Below are 17,800 nucleotides of genomic sequence, written 5' to 3' on the forward strand. Positions count from 1 at the left end.
ATATGGAATGGAATATGGTATCCGGATCTGACACTTGCTGACTGATATTGATGTAAATGGATAAAAATTTGTTGCGTCATTTCACAAAAATAAAATGACAATAGATTTATGCCAATAATGTTACATAAGTGGCCAAATCATGCTAGTTAAGTTAGTGCAACAGTATATTTCACCCTAAAAGAACACTTCTAATTAAGCAATATTACATGACAGGGTGTGCTCTAATGTGATTATTGGCACGACAGTGATGCGGTCCGTAAAGACCCTTAGTAACGACGTAGCAACAGAGACGAGATCGAGTCAGTTTTATTGCTTTCTAGAGATGTTTTTTTTTTTTAACTGAATAAATACAGCGCATAGAAACACTAAACTGCTTAACTCGCTCAATCTCGTTGCAAGTAAGATGTCCACTGAAAGAAGGTATGAATGGAGTCATGTATTTTAGCACCGTGTCGTGTTGAAACATCGCCGGTCAAGCGAGCCGCCGCTATGAGTGTGCGACTATCCGTAGTGTTACGGTACGGGTGCTCGGAGCGACAAAAATGGATCAAACGAGACCCAATTTCGCCAAATGGGTCTTGTCTAATGGGCCTATAACAAGTAAAACAACATTATATTGCATATTATATGAAATTCAATTCCAATTATATATTCCCATTGAAAAGGCGGGGTGATATTTCTAGTGATGAACAGGGTGTGAAGCTTCATGGTTATTTGAGCACGTTCCAAATGTACAGTTGACCAGTCAGATTGCTGGGTCGGAACTACTTGTATAACTTTGATTAATGCATATTTGTCCATGTTTCCATAAACAATGTAAATAAAACAACACCTTTGGCCGGTAGGTTTAGTATATCCTTTGCCCCCTTTATCTGGAAGTTATATCCCATGTTGCGATGCTGCAGTGACTTCCCGTTAACAATTTTTTTTTTTTTTTTTTTAATTTAAAGAATTAATAATTCAATTAATTTTTTTCTCCAGTATATGAGAGAGTTAAATACATAATAAACAATTCTGCAATTGTTTTTTTGTTGTTGTAATTGTTCACCTGGTCTCGCTCATGCTCTCCCCTCTGAATAGTTTCCCTTTCCACCTGAACGCACACAAGCTTTAAGGCTGACACATATTGACAGTCTATCTAACCCAATCTAAACATTAAGATCACAAATATGTGAATAGATTTTTTTTTAATGTTTCCTAGCAACCACCTAATGCCATGTAAGCCATTCAATTTTAATGGTGCAACCCAATTAATGAAATCAACAGTTTGAAAATAAGCATTAATAAAAACGTAGACGGTACATGCAAACTTGATGATGAAGCTACAAGTAGATGGTGCAACCTGATCTTTGAAAGAGGTGATGCTTTTATATATATTTTAATGTGTATATATTATATATGTCTATATCTTATATCTTGTTTTTTTTCTTTTTAATTTTTACAAACACAATTCCATTCACGAACATTGGGTTGGGGCGAAGGCAGAATCTGAGCAAGTAGAAATTAAAATGTTAAGATGTAGTTGAGTGAGCAGGGAAATTGGGCGGAATTGTCCTTTTAACCACTGCACCGATGTTTGTTGTCTCACCCCTCATACTCTCTGTGTTTGTCACAGACTGTGTGCTAATCGTCTCAAGGCTCAAACTTAATTTAACACTTGCATGTCACAACACCTATCAACCGTGACATATTGTGGAAATAATGTCAGTGGCCCACAGCTGTGTCACCAGCTGCAGCCCCGGCGAAGGAGCAGAGCGCATTAGCAAGGAGCCGGACTTCCCTGCGCACGCCGACGGCTGCTCTCAGGTGCCATTTGAAGACATGCGGCCATTTATCACTGGCGTTATGAGTCTCCTTTCTCCTCCTCAGATTGTGTTTGAAGCCGTAACCTCAGGGCAGCGCGGCATGCTGGCCATCAAAGACGTCGTGGTCCAGGGCCACCAGTGCAGTAAGTCCTTTTTCCCTTCACCATAAAAGAATATCATCAAACAGTCATTGTCCTCTCCATGACACCCTCCCAAATACCTGTATCGTTGTTCTGTTCAAGGCCTCCCAGTCAACCAAAGGGCCTTCAAAGAATATGCTACAGTCAATCCAAGTGTGAGGCTGCCTCCTCCCAGCTCCCTCAAGATTTACGAGCATACAGTTGACACGCCGAAGTGTGCTCGCGATATAATGTCGGAGTGGCTGTGTTAAATATATCCTGTGAGAGATGGGAGAAAACTGTACAAAAAAAAAAAAAGGATGAGAAACAAATCTCAGTACAGTACGCCGCTTCTCCTGTTTGGATTACTCTATTTTTTGTCTCCCTGAAGGAGATTCAATAAAGTATCTCATCAACATCTGTTCGCAGATCTGCCATCTTTACTGAATATAAGTACGAGCACTTCAGAGTGCACTACAGAGGTAATGAACATGTAATCACCGGCATATTTAGGATTTTTTTTTTTCAGCTTTAGGTTTTTGGGCTCGGCTGCTGCTTTGGCAGCAGAAGGAAGAAGTCTCTTTTAGTATTCCTCGTGTCTATTCTTTGAGACTCATGTTAATCCATATGGCACCTCATTTAAGTTTATACTAAGAAGTTTTCACACTGCACACTTTAAAGTCTAAATCAATACCACACGGGTTTTCATCGATTGATTTATACTTTACTCTGCGCTTCATAGCTGAAGTATCAAGCTCCGATTGTGAGGCTCTAATGACCTGCTAACCATTTGAAAGTGGCTGAATTCCTACAAATGTTATGTCAATAAGATGGATTTATATAGCAATAGGTGTTGCATATAAATGTATTGGAGTAAATCAATGCAACCTTCACGACGTGGTCAGTGTTTAAATGTGTACGTGTGAGCGGATCAATAACCCACTTGGTGGCAATTGGAGTTTCTTTGAGTGATAAGCAAAGTGATCAGAGTGGCTCCTCAGCGTAGCGCAGCCAATTCATTTTCTATTTATAAGACCATGTGGAATATCTAGCACGAAGGTGTGATTATGCCACTGGGTGGTCTGCCCCTCCTTCCATCATTAAAGAAGACATAAGCGATGAGGAAAAATAGATTTGTCTGTTTGTCGCTGGATGGATTGACAAGGAAAAAAAAAAAAGTTAAAGGAGGTGCAGTTCAAAGACAAGGCTGTAAAATATTAAGTAGAAGTGAACGTCTTGATGATGAAAGTGATAGAATTAGCTTTTGCCAAGTCTTTAGAGATTTGGTTATGTTTCGTATCAAGGTCGCTCGCCGAATTGCCCTATTTTTCTATGCAGAATAGCGGTACTAATCAAAAATGTTCTACATAAGTTAGTTTCTGTGGACTATCCTAGTTAGTAAACATGCTGATAATGAGCGAAAAAGTTGGAAAAGAGAATAATGCTTTTTGAAAAAAATCTCCTCAATCATAGAAATAATGCATTTAAGAGACAGCAGAAATTTGCTTTAATTAGGTGTAAGATTGGCCTGTGGCATCTTATTTTAAAGATTTTGTGCGGAATGTTTCTCACAAAACTCTGCTGGCCTCTGGCACTAAAGTGTATTGTGTATTCGTTCAGTACTTTCTCAGTTTTCCAATTTAACATATACATTTTAAGTCAAGAGTGATTAACAGTGCGAAAACATAGTTCTGATCGTAGATTGCGAAAATGGACGTAGCTTCCGGCTCTGAAAAATGAGGCCGATGTGGAAGTGACTTAAGCTGCAATACCAGAGAGGGCCACTAGAGGTTGGCTCCAAAAAGCCTTCAGCTCCATAAACTCCCATTAAACTAGTCTTATAAAATGCTCGGTCAATAAAATTTCTCCGCGAGTTATCGGTGTTGTTAGCTAAAGTCACTCTTTCTTATCAGTTTTCTGGTGGTCCATCTGAAAATAATCCGTCATTAATTAGAAAATAAGCTTCAAAAAGCTGTGTTTTTGGGGTCGTGTCTGATTGACTGACAGGCCTGTGGTTCAGGGTTACGCCTGTCGGTGGGCGGGACTTGTATGGCCGGGTTTCCAATCGGATCGAGTCAGATCCCCCCCCCCCCCCTCTCTCTCCCCCCCCCTCCCCCCAGTTCATCCAAATATGGTCACTACCGTGTCCAAACCGTTTCAAACTAGCAAGATGGCGCCAGCCAAATTCCAAACTCGAGGCTTCATTACGGCCGTTCACAAACCAGTGGGTGACGTCACTGTTGGTTGCCGCTTGGTCCTGGTGCAGACAATGAGTGGCTATTCTAGTGGCCGGTTCTGGCAAATAATTCTCATAAAATGTAAACCCATTTTAAGAAAGTAATCTCTTATATAAACATTTTCCTCCCCCCCCCTCCCCCTCCCCCAGTGAATACTCCTCATTTCCTGACCATAAAGGGAGTGGAGGTCAACGCTGGACAGACTGCATCGTTTCACTGCACCGTCAACGGACGCAAGAGAGACAACTTCCGCCTCTGGCTTCAGGTGAGAGAGGTTTTTATCCTGTTTCTTACACTCGACATCAGACACTAGATCAGAGTAAGGAATTAGTATTAGAACTCAGCCCCCTTTGGAAATTCATGTCTATTAACTGAACAGACCGGCCATCTGAAAAGTAAATCTTCGCCTCTGAAATCAGACTTGTAAGGCTTTCTTTAAAATATACTGTAGCATGTTTTCCAAACAATCAGGATAAATGCATGAATAAAAATGAAATCAGAACAGGATTAAACGTGAAACAGCCTTTTTAACAGCATTTTGAATTAAATATGTACTGACAAGCCATTCAAACCAAAAATGAACCCATGGTACAGTCAACACCGACACATTTCTTGTTGGAAAAATCACATTATTTGCATCCAAATGGCTGGGTAAGAGGGAGAAGTGTGGTAGAAACGGGAGGAAGAAGGAGCCGCAGTCTTCAGACATCTGGTTAGCACTTTAACAACAACCTTTAATCAGTTTGCAAGGTAGTTATAACTGTAATTATGTTTTAAACTGTGTTAACTGTTAAAGTGAAACTAACCATTACTGTATTCCTAATGACAAACTTCCCTTAGTACACTACACCACCCGCCAAAATATCTGCTGCTTTAAGTATTTTACCCAGAAATCAACATGTTTTCGTGCCCTCCGTTTAACACACTCAACAAACACACTGATGGCTTCTGTCCAGCAGCAGAAGCGAAAAAAAACAAAAAACGCTTTTGTTTGGTGTTCAGGAACAGCTGCAGCTTTCTCAGAAGCCTTCGTTTATTTCTGAACATGTTTTACATCGGTGGCCCTGCCCTTCATCTACATCGCCAAGATAGCGACTGTTCAGGGTGGAAGGTCTCCAGCGTTTCATACAATTTTTTTTGGACAGTTTTGAATGCATAAGTACTTGTGGTGCACTGCATGTTTCTCTACTGGACTCAAAATAGTGAGTGTTAGTTCACAAGTACACCATTTGGAACACGGCACGTGTTGAACTTACTTTGCTACAAATAAAAGTCAAACTTTCATCTTTGTGGAAGCACATTAATGCACTCTGCACTGCAAGGATAAAATAACAAGTAAAAAAGAAGGGCGGTATAGTCATATTTATTTCTTCTGATAACATTGTACCTTCATGTTTTAAACCTACATAAAACATTTTAAATATATATATTTTTTTAAATGTAAGAACCACAGCTGGTTGTCAACCACACAGCCACTTTTAAAAAGTTGCTTCAAGCTGAAAGCATTCACTCTTTGTTTTATTTTGTGTTTGCGATTTCACCTGCTCGCCAGATTTTTCCAGAGGCCTCTGCATCTGGAAGGCAGGGGATCGCAGTGGTTTTAGATCACCGCAGTATGGTCTTAACCTATATAGATGTTGGCTCTGTGGATACCGTGTACTATATCCGGCACAGCTGAGCCGCGCAGCAGTCTTGAATTGACCTTGTTCTGAGCGGCGAAGGTAGTGCATCTGGCAGACATAACCCTGCTGGCTCCGCTGCTAAGCACACTGTCACACGTGTGATCAGTGGGAGCATGACGCCGAGTAAAGGTCCTCTGCCAGGTACTCCATCATTTTAACAAACACGTCCTCATTAGCACAGGAGCTGGAAAACAAACATTAAGTGAAGTCCCCCGATGACAGTAATGAAGAAATATTTCTAATGAACAAATGTCCCCCATCTGCCTGCTGTGAGGGGTGACAGCTGGGGAGAGCCCACTGTGTGCCTGTGTGTGTGCGCGTGCACTCCGCCGTGATAAATGTATTCCTACAATCAGCCACCGATGGGAATGGTAGGACACAAACAAACACGCACAAGAGCAGACAACAAGCACACTCCACCAGAGTTTGTGAAACCCACAAGGTCGGGCCACTTTGCTTATTAAACCTTTCCCATTTTGGAGGTTCACTCGTGTGTTTGTCTCCGTTCCAAAACAGGGCATCGGTGGACGGGAGGCCCCGATGAAAGCCACTAAACCTTGGAACAACCGCCGCTTCATAGGCACTTTCGACGTGGAGAACACAACCAAGGGCGACTCAGGCCGCTACCGCTGCATTGTCCACTCAGACAAAGGGGTTGGAGTGTCCAATTATGGAGAACTAACCATAAAACGTGAGTATTTGTCCCAAAGCCGAGACAAACACAAACATGGGCCCATTTAAATGAAAACGGCACTGAAAGCTGGAATGTTTTTTTTTTTTCCCCCATCCTCGTGACCTCCATGCGTTCAGTAAAGTTAACCGGAGATAAACAGGAAGTGCTGCATGTTTGTAGATGAAAACGTCCTCTGAGGCCGTACTAAAAATACAAGCTTTTTATGTTGATTTGTTATCCGGAGGACTTTAATACTGCCCCTGTAAAAGGCTGTCCTTGACTAAGCACAATTCCACCTAAAAGATCACAAAGGCAATAGGCAGCAGGGTTTACAGTAACCTCACTGATATTTCACTCCTGCAGTCATTTGATATGAATTTATGGAGTCGTCCGAAACTAAATCCTGCAAGGCCTCTCTTTCCCACAGCCCTATAGCCCGGTAATGGCCTTCTATATTTCTTCACCTCAATTTTCTCCGCGCTCTCAATTGAATTTACTGCCCCGATTTTTTTTTTTCTTTTTCCCCTCTCCTTTTTTTTGTCTCCAAGCTTTATGTGATTGATAGGTTTAATCCTGGCTGTCCAGATCGAGGTCTGTCAATCATGCGAGAATGGCTGTGCCCAGACACAGTGTAAGAGTGTACAGGGAGATAAAGTCTCTCTGCCCGAGTGTATCAGTGGGTTTCAGCGGTGTACTCAAGGAAAATTTACTGACACACTGGAGGCACTCAAAACCACACTCGTGCATAAATTCAGCAAGACAATCACCCGCACGTCCTCACGCTTCACACACTCGACGGCAATACTTTTGCTGATCGCTGCCTTCGGTGTGTTCGGGATGTATTTTGTCGCACAGGATAAACCAGTTAAGTGTAAAGCGCCTTTGTCATAAATATCTAAAATGCAGTAATTTTGCTGGGTTGTATAGGCATGTATCAAATCTTGCAGCTCATCCCACTTTGAAATTCCACAGAGATTTCACACCTCAATGACTTTGACATAAGCCAACTCATCGGAGGGCGAAAAAGAGGCGTTTTCACACTTTATAAGTGTCACACATAAAAAGGCTGATATCTCCTCTTATCGTAGCAGTCGTAAAACAAGTGCTTAACCCTCCTAGCAATGTGTCTGAGTTGTAAATCCTCCTTAAATGTGTATTCACCGCGTCCGTGACTCGTTTTTTGGAGGAGTGACCACGGAGCGATTCTGTGGATTATGAGCCCGCTACCGTCCCAACGCCGGCTCCCCACCACCACCACCACCACCACCCTCATTACCATACACTGCCTTTTCCTTCAACATGAGGAGAGTGAATGCTTGATTATCCCAGATAATCACTTCTGCCTTTCATGCCAGTGTTCCGTCAGATTTATGTGCCTATGGTGGAAGTGCGCTGCATGTATTTCCCCGAGTGCCGTGCGGCTTGCCCCCTCCCCCTCCCGTGATGAGCTCTCCTGTAGTGCAGCCAGTGGTTTTGAAAGGACGATAATTACTCCCCGTCCGAGAGCTTGGCTCCTTTCTCGGCCTGGTTAAAATCACCTGGAGCCCGCAAAGCATTTCGTTGAGCTCTAACACGGTATTCTGCGCCACGCCACCGACTCCAAAGATGCCGAGGTGCAGCCGTGTCGGGTCTAATGAGAACAGCCACCGAAAAATCGAAAGGGCGGACAGTCGGGCTCGTCATTTTCTCGTGGCCACCTCTCCTCATGTCAGGAGTGGATCAATTCTTTACTCGCAGCAGCCCAATTAGGAAAGCACACAACGTAATGAGGACCTCTTGCATCTTAACAAGAGAGGCTCGGTGGGAATAACACGCAAATGAAAGAAGGATTTAAAAACGGTGAGGTCTAACTAATCTAACGGAGCAGAGTGGCAGCTCTTATTATCGCTCCCCGTGTGGTGAATGGCAAATAGGTGGCAAGATGTGTGCGCATGTGTCTGTATTTGTGTGTGTGTGTGTGTGTGTGTGTGTGTGTGTGTGTGTGTGTGTGTGATGTATGCGAAGCTCTGAAACAATTAGTTGATTAACTGATGAGTCAATAGAAAGAAAATTAACAATTTAGAGAACCGTTTAATCATTTAAGTGATTTCGCAAAAATGTCAAAGATTCACTGGTTCCAGCTGCAAATTTGCTGCTTTCCTTTGTGTTTTGTTATTGTAAATTAAATATATTTGGGTTTATAGACGGTTGGTTTTGCCAAACAAGTAATGTTAAAACCAGATGGACGCAAATTGCGACCAAATTCCTACCCCTTCTTGTCCGTTGAATAGCACAGCAGGTTTTCATCACAGAAAGATGCAGCACATATCCCATGAAACTGCACAACTTAAGCTTTACAGAAATATCGGTGTCTCGTCTGTGTCGTGAAGCGTTGTGTAGATTGTCGAAGTTGAAGTTGCATCTTTGGTGCACTTTGCATGAAGCGCTACGTCCATCTCCACACCGACTACTCTTAACTGAATAATTCCCAAAGTCCTGATCGCTTCGTAACGTAACTGCATATCAAAATAAACATCATAATTTACCCTTTCTGACAAACATGGTTCAGATATTGCCAGATTCTAGACAATCCCAACTATAAAAACTATAAAAAACATATCTCTATTGACAATATTTTCTGGTGAGACACATAACAATTTCATAATACAGATGTTCTTCCTTGATATAAAGGCTAATATTAAAAAAAAATCTCTAAGTATTATCAAAATAAATGATACAAGATCTGGATAGCCTAGACTGCCCTGAAAAAAACCCCAAGACGTAGCATGAACGGTTAGCCCCTATAACGACGAGATATGAGCTTAAAAGTGAAGGTAGTGGAATTACCTTGGAAATAGCCCAGGGTTTCAAGGGTTAAGTCATTGAGGTGGCAGTTCTTGGAAACTTTGCTGGCCCATATAAAAGATGAATTTAAAAATAGACCTCACTTCACTTGATGATGAAAATAACCGTCAGTTGCCGTCTTACTATAGTAGTTCTTACTACGGTATGTCTGTGGGTCCATGTGCATGCCATGTGCGAGCGTTTTTTTGTGTGTTTTTTTTTTTTTTTTGCTGCATATGTGTGCATTCGTGTGATTGCGGTCCAGCAGGCGGGCAGGTGCTGTGGTGGAGGAAGAAGCAGCTGTCGCCAGGCCGTTTGCCTGTCTGGTCAACATCATGGCAACAGCTGCTCACTGACCCTCGCGTAACGGTCGGCGCTGTCATCTGCGCACCGTCGCCCGTTTCCAGCTAGCGCGGAGCTCAGTCGGAAGACCTTTCCGCGGCCTCCGACGCTGCCAAACCGCCGTGCTAGGCTTTAAACCAACGAGTAGTTAATATCCTGAAGTGTTCCAGCACTTCAGTGCATTTCACACCGGTAATCCTTTATTTTCAATGCATCTGCTGTGGCTGTTGAACAGAGGATTACTGCACCTACAGGAATTATTTCATCACCATAAGCTGCTGTTGCTTTTGTCAAGCAGTAACTTTTCAAAGTTAAATGAAATGCTCATTGCTGTAATACATCATGCTGCTTAGTCGTGCTGTTGCAGCAATGGTCTCAAGTGATAACAGCAACAAAATTGGATTGAATGGCCGCGGTGGCGTCCATCCACTGCAGCGCATATGAAAAGCACGTTCTCCGCAGAGACTAAGGATTGATTGGATGACTGAGAAGCTCTTGCTTGACGCAGTATCATAAATTAAATTGTTTTTATGAACCATTTAGTTGGTTAAATTCTGCGGCCTGTGTGAACCAGTCATGACTGAGTCAGCAGCGGGAAAGCGTTGTCATATTTTGAGGGCCATTTGGTCCAGTGCATCACCAGGTGTTAGTGAAGAATGAGTGTCGGCAATTTTTGCTTTTAATTTGGGTCTTTAATGACGAAAGATACTTATTATGAATAAGATTAATTATACCTGGTGTTATAATCCAAAGACCGAATAGCTTAACATCTCGGCTCTTTGTTTCATTTGATGTTTTAAATGATTAAAAACCAATATTTTTGTCTATGACATCAAACTTTTTTGTGAGGGATGATGTTGTGATGTTTTCTGATACTTAAATGAATCTACGCATACATCCACTTAATGCAGTTAAACCCCTTTTAAGACATAACAAAAGACCCTAAGAGACCATCAAAACAACCCAATGGTTGAACCCCGATTATGGGTTACCTCGGTTTCCTGTCTGGCAGACTATCAGTTCGGACTAATGCCCCGCGTGGAAGTGTAGAAGACGCCCTGGTGGATTAGCTGGTTCGCTTTAGGTGATATTTGACGGCAACACTGAAGGCTTTGGATTAGCTGGAGTTTAGGGACCTGCGACGGAGGTCACCATAGGGTAACCATCTGCTGAGGGACGAGCCTCCAACTCTCTGTCGGACACCTCGGCCTGCTCCTCATTTGCAAGGGGACTTCTCCCTCACCATGACAACTCCATAAGAAGCAGCCGGGCGACTAATGCCATTATTCTGTTACGTGTGTGCTCATTAGAGCTACTCACCGTGGCCGCCGGCACACTTAACTATTGTAGTATGTGACAGAGGGAGATTCCTGAGCAATTCCTTAGCTGTGGGTCAGAGCTCTTTGTTGACTGTGGCAGGTTTTTGTTTGCACCGGGAGACTGTTTTCAAAGCATGAAATACATAATGGTGTGATGGTGGAGGTGAATTTGTTTTGTTTTCTGTATATTTAACAGGTCATTTAAACCAAAATGGCACATAGATTTTAAAAGAATATATAGTTTTTATGTTATAAAAATACATAACTTTCTTCAGGATATGCATTTTTTGTCAAAGGTGACTTAAAAACTGTGAAAACAAAAGAAAACAAAAAACTATTATTGCAGACCTCGGAAGTTTCCCTTAACAATTCCTCAAGTTTTACTGAAACGTAACCTGACCTGGTTTTATGATAATTCAGTCCTGAAAATACCCCACAGTTGAAATAACTTGTGTGGCATTTCGAGAAGCCTCATTAAACTAGAAATGGCACAAGGTTTAAGCAAGATTAAACAAACAGTGGTGACATAACTGAGAAAAAGGTAATCTTCAAGGTTGTCATTGAACTCCATATTTTGCTGAATGGGATAAAACTTGTACTGAAGAACTTTTTCCCCAAGGTTTTTTTTTTTCTTTTTTTTTTTTTTTCCGACAATCCAAACAGACAAAAATATCTATTCTGGGTTATTATGGTGTTAGTTTTGTCTTTAATTTCTTTAGATATTTGTTCAATAACGACAGTGGAAATATCAAGTGTCCTTAACATTTTAAATAAGCCTGTAATTGTGTACCTTTTAATTAACTTTGTGTGAAGGTCTTTCACTTTGAAAGGCCCAAGCACAATTCTGATGTGAGACGTATTCAAAGTTTGATATAAAAATACAATTCCTGCCACTTGGATAATATTTTAACAATGTTGCGGAGGGATAAAAATGGGTGAAACTGATTGACTAAACTTGCAATTATTTGCCGGATTGTGACACAATTTCCTGTTCTTGCATGGGCCGTATTTCTGCATACAGTGCTTTTACTCTTCTAGTAAAAAGTATTGATACTGCATACTTTTACTGTAGTAATTATTTCAATGCAGGACTTTAATTTGTTACTTTTTATACTTTTGCTTCAGGGAAAGATCTGAAATTATCCTCCACCACTGCAGGCCTGTTGTCTTTAAATTCACTTTAAATCAAATTTCAAGAACGCAGAGTAACTTTTTCATGAGAAGAATTTGCACACGCATCACGGGGTGGATGCTACACGTACTTACTGTATCTCATGCAGAAGTACATAACTGCATTTATTTGTTGTTGTTTTTTTTATTAGCACTTATATTGTGTAAAAACGTTTAATTAGTTATTACCCATACATACCGACTAACTGTAGCAGAAGGAATAATTAACCGACTGCAGTTAATATTCTGTGGAAGTTGTGTTTTAAGCTTCCCCATCAGTCCTTTTTCACTTGAAATACATGTACAAAATTCTCCAACAGTCATAAATTGAGAGATTAAACCAGCTCCTCAATCAGACAAGCGAGATGACAGCTATAGTAGTTGTCAATTACCAGAGGCTTTTCCATTGAAGTACACTGATTAAAATCAATACAATGTTCAATGTGAGCTACATTTGCCAAGGTCTGGGTAACTTTATTTACACCTCTGTTCAAAGTTCCATCTCTTTCAAAATGTGAGCGATTACATGACTCATTCAGTGCACAACTGATGATGAGATATTCCATTCATCAAGCAGGAACTATTGATTGTAACATTGCTCTTGTTAAATACCTCGATTATTGAAAAACATGAAGATATTTTTTACGTGCTTCAGGAGAATTTTGATGTGGTTGATTGTTTACAAGAAAACATTGATTTTAGGCATCTCGTTTGCTTTTAAGTATCCATTTTTTTTGTGTGAAAATGTCCATGCTTTTTTACCAAAACTAAAAAAAATATATAATTGTTGTCTGTATTGTGAAGACTTTCTGCCATTTAATAGATATTGAATGTCAATAAAAACATCTTATATCCCCAGAGCCCCCGGTGCCTATTGCACCACCACAGCTGACTGCTGTAGGCGCCACCTACCTTTGGATCCAGCTGAACGCCAACTCCATCAACGGGGACGGTCCGATAATTGACCGGGAGGTGGAATACCGCACTGTGTCGGGCACCATGTATGACCTGCAGCCCGTAGACAAGACCACACACAAGATCGGCCACTTGGACCCAGACACCGAATACGAGATCAGTGTCCTGCTGACCAGACCTCTGGAGGGAGGAACCGGAGCTCCCGGACCGCCTCTGAGGGCCAGGACCAAATGTGCAGGTGAGTAAAAAAAATACAATTATTTACATCCATCCATCCATCATCTATACCCGCTTTATCCTGAACAGGGTCACGGGGGGGGCTGGAGCCTATCCCAGCTCACATTGGGCGAAGGCAGGGTCCACCCTGGACAGGTCGCCAGTCTATCACAGGGCCGACATTTACAGACAGACGGAAACAAAGACCATTCACGCTCTCATTCACACCTAAGGGCAATTTGTAGAATCACCAATTAACCTGAGGTGCATGTCTTTGGATGGTGGGAGGAAGCCAGAGTACCCAGAGAGAACCCACGCAGGCACAGGGAGAACATGCAAACTCCACACAGAAAGGCCCGGATTCGAAACCCGAACCTTTTCGCTGTGAGGCGACAATGCTAACCACTGCACCACTGTGCCGCCACCAATTATTTACAATGATACAAAGTGTTGTTTTATAGTGTCACGCAAATAAGCTAAATGTGTCTCTTGTATATCATAAATACTCACATAACGATGAAATCCTAAAGCCAAAACTCTGATTGAGTGAGATGAATCATCATGAGACAAGCATTTGATCCTCTTTAAAACAATGCCTACAGATGAGGTGCTGTAGGTGCTCAACTTTTTTTTTCCCAACAAAAATATAAATAGATGTAAAATTCTTCTGCTAGTATTTTCCTCTTGTAGCGTTTTTGCATAATTGCCCACCACTCTTTGACATCCCTTTGAAGACATTTTTGACCACTCTTCCATGCAAAATCCCTTCAAGTTGCAAGATGTTTGAGGGTTTTCATTGCTGGTATTGCCCATTTTAAATTCCCCCACAACATTTAAATGGGATTCAAATTTGGGCTTTGCTAGGATATTCCCTAATTCCCTTCATTTTTTTGTTTTTAACATGGTAGTTTGGATCCAAACTAACATCAAAGTCACACAAAAACACAAACGAATTGATCGCCGCATCGCTAGAACAGTTAACTTCTGTGTTCTGAGAGGTAAAATACAGTTTTTGTTCGAGGAGTCTTTAAATACAGCGATATAGCAGCTTTAGTTCCCGATCAGAAAGGGCTGTTTAATGCCTAAAAACCTCTGCTGCCTGCTGATTGTGAATGGTTCAGTTTGTGAGTAAGCTGCCACCAAGAGCCAACAGGTGTTCAGCATCTGAAAATAAGGATAACATCTATCACAGCTAAGAGCGCTAACAACTGGGGGGGGGGGGGGGGGATAGGTCCACTTTCATCGGCCACACAATGACTGTCCGATACAACAAAGAACAAATGTGCCCCATTTGATTAAATAGAGAACGAGATACTGGAAATTGCAACAGTAATAAGAGTGGTCAAAGCAGTCCATTATTTCATTATTATTCCTGTCAGCCTGTTGAGTTTGTACTGTACCTGATTTACTTCTACAAACAAAATATTTAAAAAAAAGATTTCTATTTTTTTTTTTTAATGCACCCCCAGCGTACAATAAATAGCCATCAGGGCTCCATTGTTGGTAAAGCCCCATTTGTTTACTCTAAAGCCTCATTGCATTTGAAGTAAATAACTGGATCCCACAATTGCCCAGCATACATCACTGCCAATTTACTTGGTAATTATTTTTCTGTTGTAGACAAAGCCCTTTGTGTTCTTATTGTTCCCACCTATAAATTATCAGTAAGATTTGTTTTTATCATTTGGACGTAAACGGTCTTCTTTTCGAAGTAAATGTATTCTGCATTGAGTACCTGGAACAATCGAAGAGTTGAATAGTTTTTAAGCACAGCAGAAAAAAAAAAAACATCTGTTAGCCAATGAAGCAATACAAGTAAAGGCTTTCAACTTGCCTTTCTGTTTGAAGTGGGTCAGAGAAGTGATGTGATTTATAGTTGTCCCCGGCTACAGAGCTGAAAAACTGCCCAAGCACATGGTTAACTTTATAACTACATGTTTATTCTGCTTAATTCTCATTCCAAACACCCTGCGAGCTTCTTAATACATCAGCAACACAGATTGATATCGTGTGAAGCGTAGTGGCACCGTAAATTTTGGATCGTTTTTATCGCCGCTGTACTGTGGGCATTCAAACTCAAACATGTACATAAACACTTTGAGAAGGCCTGATGATATTGTGCAAATTGCCCTTCTCACAACATTAACCAGCTAAATTCCCTCGCCGGACTCCGATGCCAACTCGAGGAACAAAACAAACGTAGCCTCAGCACTTTTCCTCGGCTAATGCTGTTTGGTGTCCAGAGGAAACGCTGATGAAAATGAGTTTTTTTTCTCCCCTCTCCAGCAGGGGTGTACCCCACCTCTCCCCACTGTGAAGGTCACGAGCTCATTCATTTTGAGTCTGGTTGATAGGGATGAATGGGCCTTTACCTGCGCAGCCCTCCCGAGCTATAGGCCGGGTTTCTGCGGGGGGTCTTGCCCCCTCTGGCCACCCCGCCGGTCACAGTCGGGGAGATGGATGGCCCCGGCTCCTGAAGTGTGTTTGAGGAAGCGGCTCTTGATCTTGTCCGGCTCTCTGCTGATCTTCCCCACTGACAGGCCCGGGCGTCAGCAGCGCTCCTAATTGAACGGTTAAGACTCACAGGGCCGTGTGATACATCACTGTTGATACAGACAGGCCTGGAGACTCACTCCCCCTTGTCCCTGCGCCGCTGTCTGGAGGCGCTAATGAAAATCTGTGGACACTTTAAGGTACCGTCTCTCACGTAATTATTCACAGCCATGCTTTGGTCACTTTGCAGAATGAGCAATGTTTCTGATGACAAAGGATGTTTTAATTCAATCTTCTGTAAAACGGAGAATGCATAATGCAAGGACGCCACCAATTCAACTCGGCGACAGGAGGAAAGAAAAGGGCAGCCTTGAAAGGTTTTCTTTCCCATGAAGCACTTCCATTACTCGGCATAACAAAAGAATGTCTTCTCCAAGGTTCTGTGATTTCTCTAGGGGGTTATTTGTGAGTTTCAAGGCTTCGCAGACCAATTCAAACAACATTTTTGCTTTTTGCATATCTCCCCCCCCGTCTTCGGACCATTGACGTTGAATTTCACGACTTGTTAACATTTGTCATCCCCCCCCCCCCCCCCCCCCCCCTCTTTCTTCCCCCTGCTGGCCAACATTTTTGGAGCTGAAAGAGAAGAGTATTCGGTAACTGCGCTCTCATTCCGTGTGAAATTTGTGTTTGTGTGGAAGTTATTTACCACACTGGAGTGTCCTCCACTCTAATTGCTACTTGAAAGAAGACACTGTGTTATCAGGTGATGCCCTGGAATCACAGCATGGTTCCCCGCATTTCAACAACATTACAGCGAGCATCTGACAGAGAGCCCATTTCCAGCCCACACTAGGAACGCAGACGAGCAAACCTTAAACAACAACTCGTCTGCAGTCTGAGTTGTAGCTGAGATCTGTGTGGAAAAGTATATACCACAACTCAAAGCAGGGACTTTGAGTTAAGACACATTGGGAAGACTTTAGTCCTCATAATGATCTGCTGATGACCGTTACCTAAACTATATCTAGATTAATGAACTCTCATAATTATTTTAGAACCATTTGGAAGAGATTGAACCAGGTTATACAACAACATAACTTGATCAGTCTGGTGAGTGGGTCACATGGGGCTCCTATCTTAAAAATATGGGGTCCCATGGATGGCGTTTTCAGCAAATATCTTGGTTACAACAAGGCTGAGCTAACTAACCAGTTTTGTGTTTCTGTGTGATGTATCTATTCAGTTTGGGAAACTATGTCTAAAAAGCAATAAAAGGGACTAGAAGCCGTCTGTTACTAAGGGTCGGCCTTCTTGCTGGAGTAGTAAACAGTAGATAAGTTACAGAAAAGTCTACTGACGTGACTGATTGTTTTCCCGTTCTTAGTCATATCCCATGTATTGCCATGGAAACATGTTGTGAGAGTGAATTGGCCCACAATATTAACACATTTTGATTACATATTTGATTTAGTTGGTAACTTGTTGTATAATCGCAATATTACACGAGAAGGTGTTCTTTAACGTGATTATTGGAGATCCGTGAGCCCACCTTCTCGTGTAATATAATAAAGTCTCCTCGTTGCAAGTTTTTCCAAACAGTATTTGTCAGGATACAGCAGATATAATTTCATACTCATCACCATGGTGGAGGAACAGTCTGTCACAGTCTGTCCTGTGTGTCTCATCTCCACCCTGTGGCCTCCGCTGTCCCGCTGGCTCTCGGGCGCTTTAAAAATGGCAGTACACGATGTCCATGCTGGGTCCAAACACCTGCTCAGACTCCCGGCTCTGCCAACTCCACATCTCCATCTATAAGTTCTCTCCATCTGCGCTCTGGTACCACGTGGGAGTAGTCTCATCTGTTTGTTTTTACTTTGCCATTCTGTTGCACTGAGTGCTATTAAACACAGGGGAATCTGCGTTAATCAGGGATCAGCCCTCGCTTAAACATTCATTTGTACTAGTGGAGAGTGGGGAGGAGCTGCATAATTCTGCTCACCCAC

At 42.1% G+C, this 17,800-nt stretch overlaps 1 protein-coding gene across 4 annotated transcripts in view; it reads left to right on the top strand.

Moving 5' to 3' along the window:
* The window catches only part of LOC138203184 (receptor-type tyrosine-protein phosphatase mu-like), a 159,714-nt gene that overhangs the window by 51,531 nt on the left and 90,383 nt on the right, over positions 1 to 17,800 (top strand). For all 4 annotated transcript variants that reach the window (XM_069157890.1, XM_069157889.1, XM_069157891.1 and 1 more), the window contains exons 4-7: positions 1,870 to 1,948; positions 4,311 to 4,426; positions 6,360 to 6,534; positions 13,030 to 13,323. In XM_069157890.1, the coding sequence (XP_069013991.1) occupies positions 1,870 to 1,948; positions 4,311 to 4,426; positions 6,360 to 6,534; positions 13,030 to 13,323 (664 nt within the window). The remainder of the gene's footprint in view (positions 1 to 1,869; positions 1,949 to 4,310; positions 4,427 to 6,359; positions 6,535 to 13,029; positions 13,324 to 17,800) is intronic.

This window comes from Embiotoca jacksoni, unplaced genomic scaffold (genome assembly GCF_022577435.1).
Source record: "Embiotoca jacksoni isolate LCO1_2020_lvr unplaced genomic scaffold, fEmbJac1.0.p SCAF_22, whole genome shotgun sequence".
NCBI classification, from domain to species: Eukaryota; Metazoa; Chordata; class Actinopteri; family Embiotocidae; genus Embiotoca; species Embiotoca jacksoni.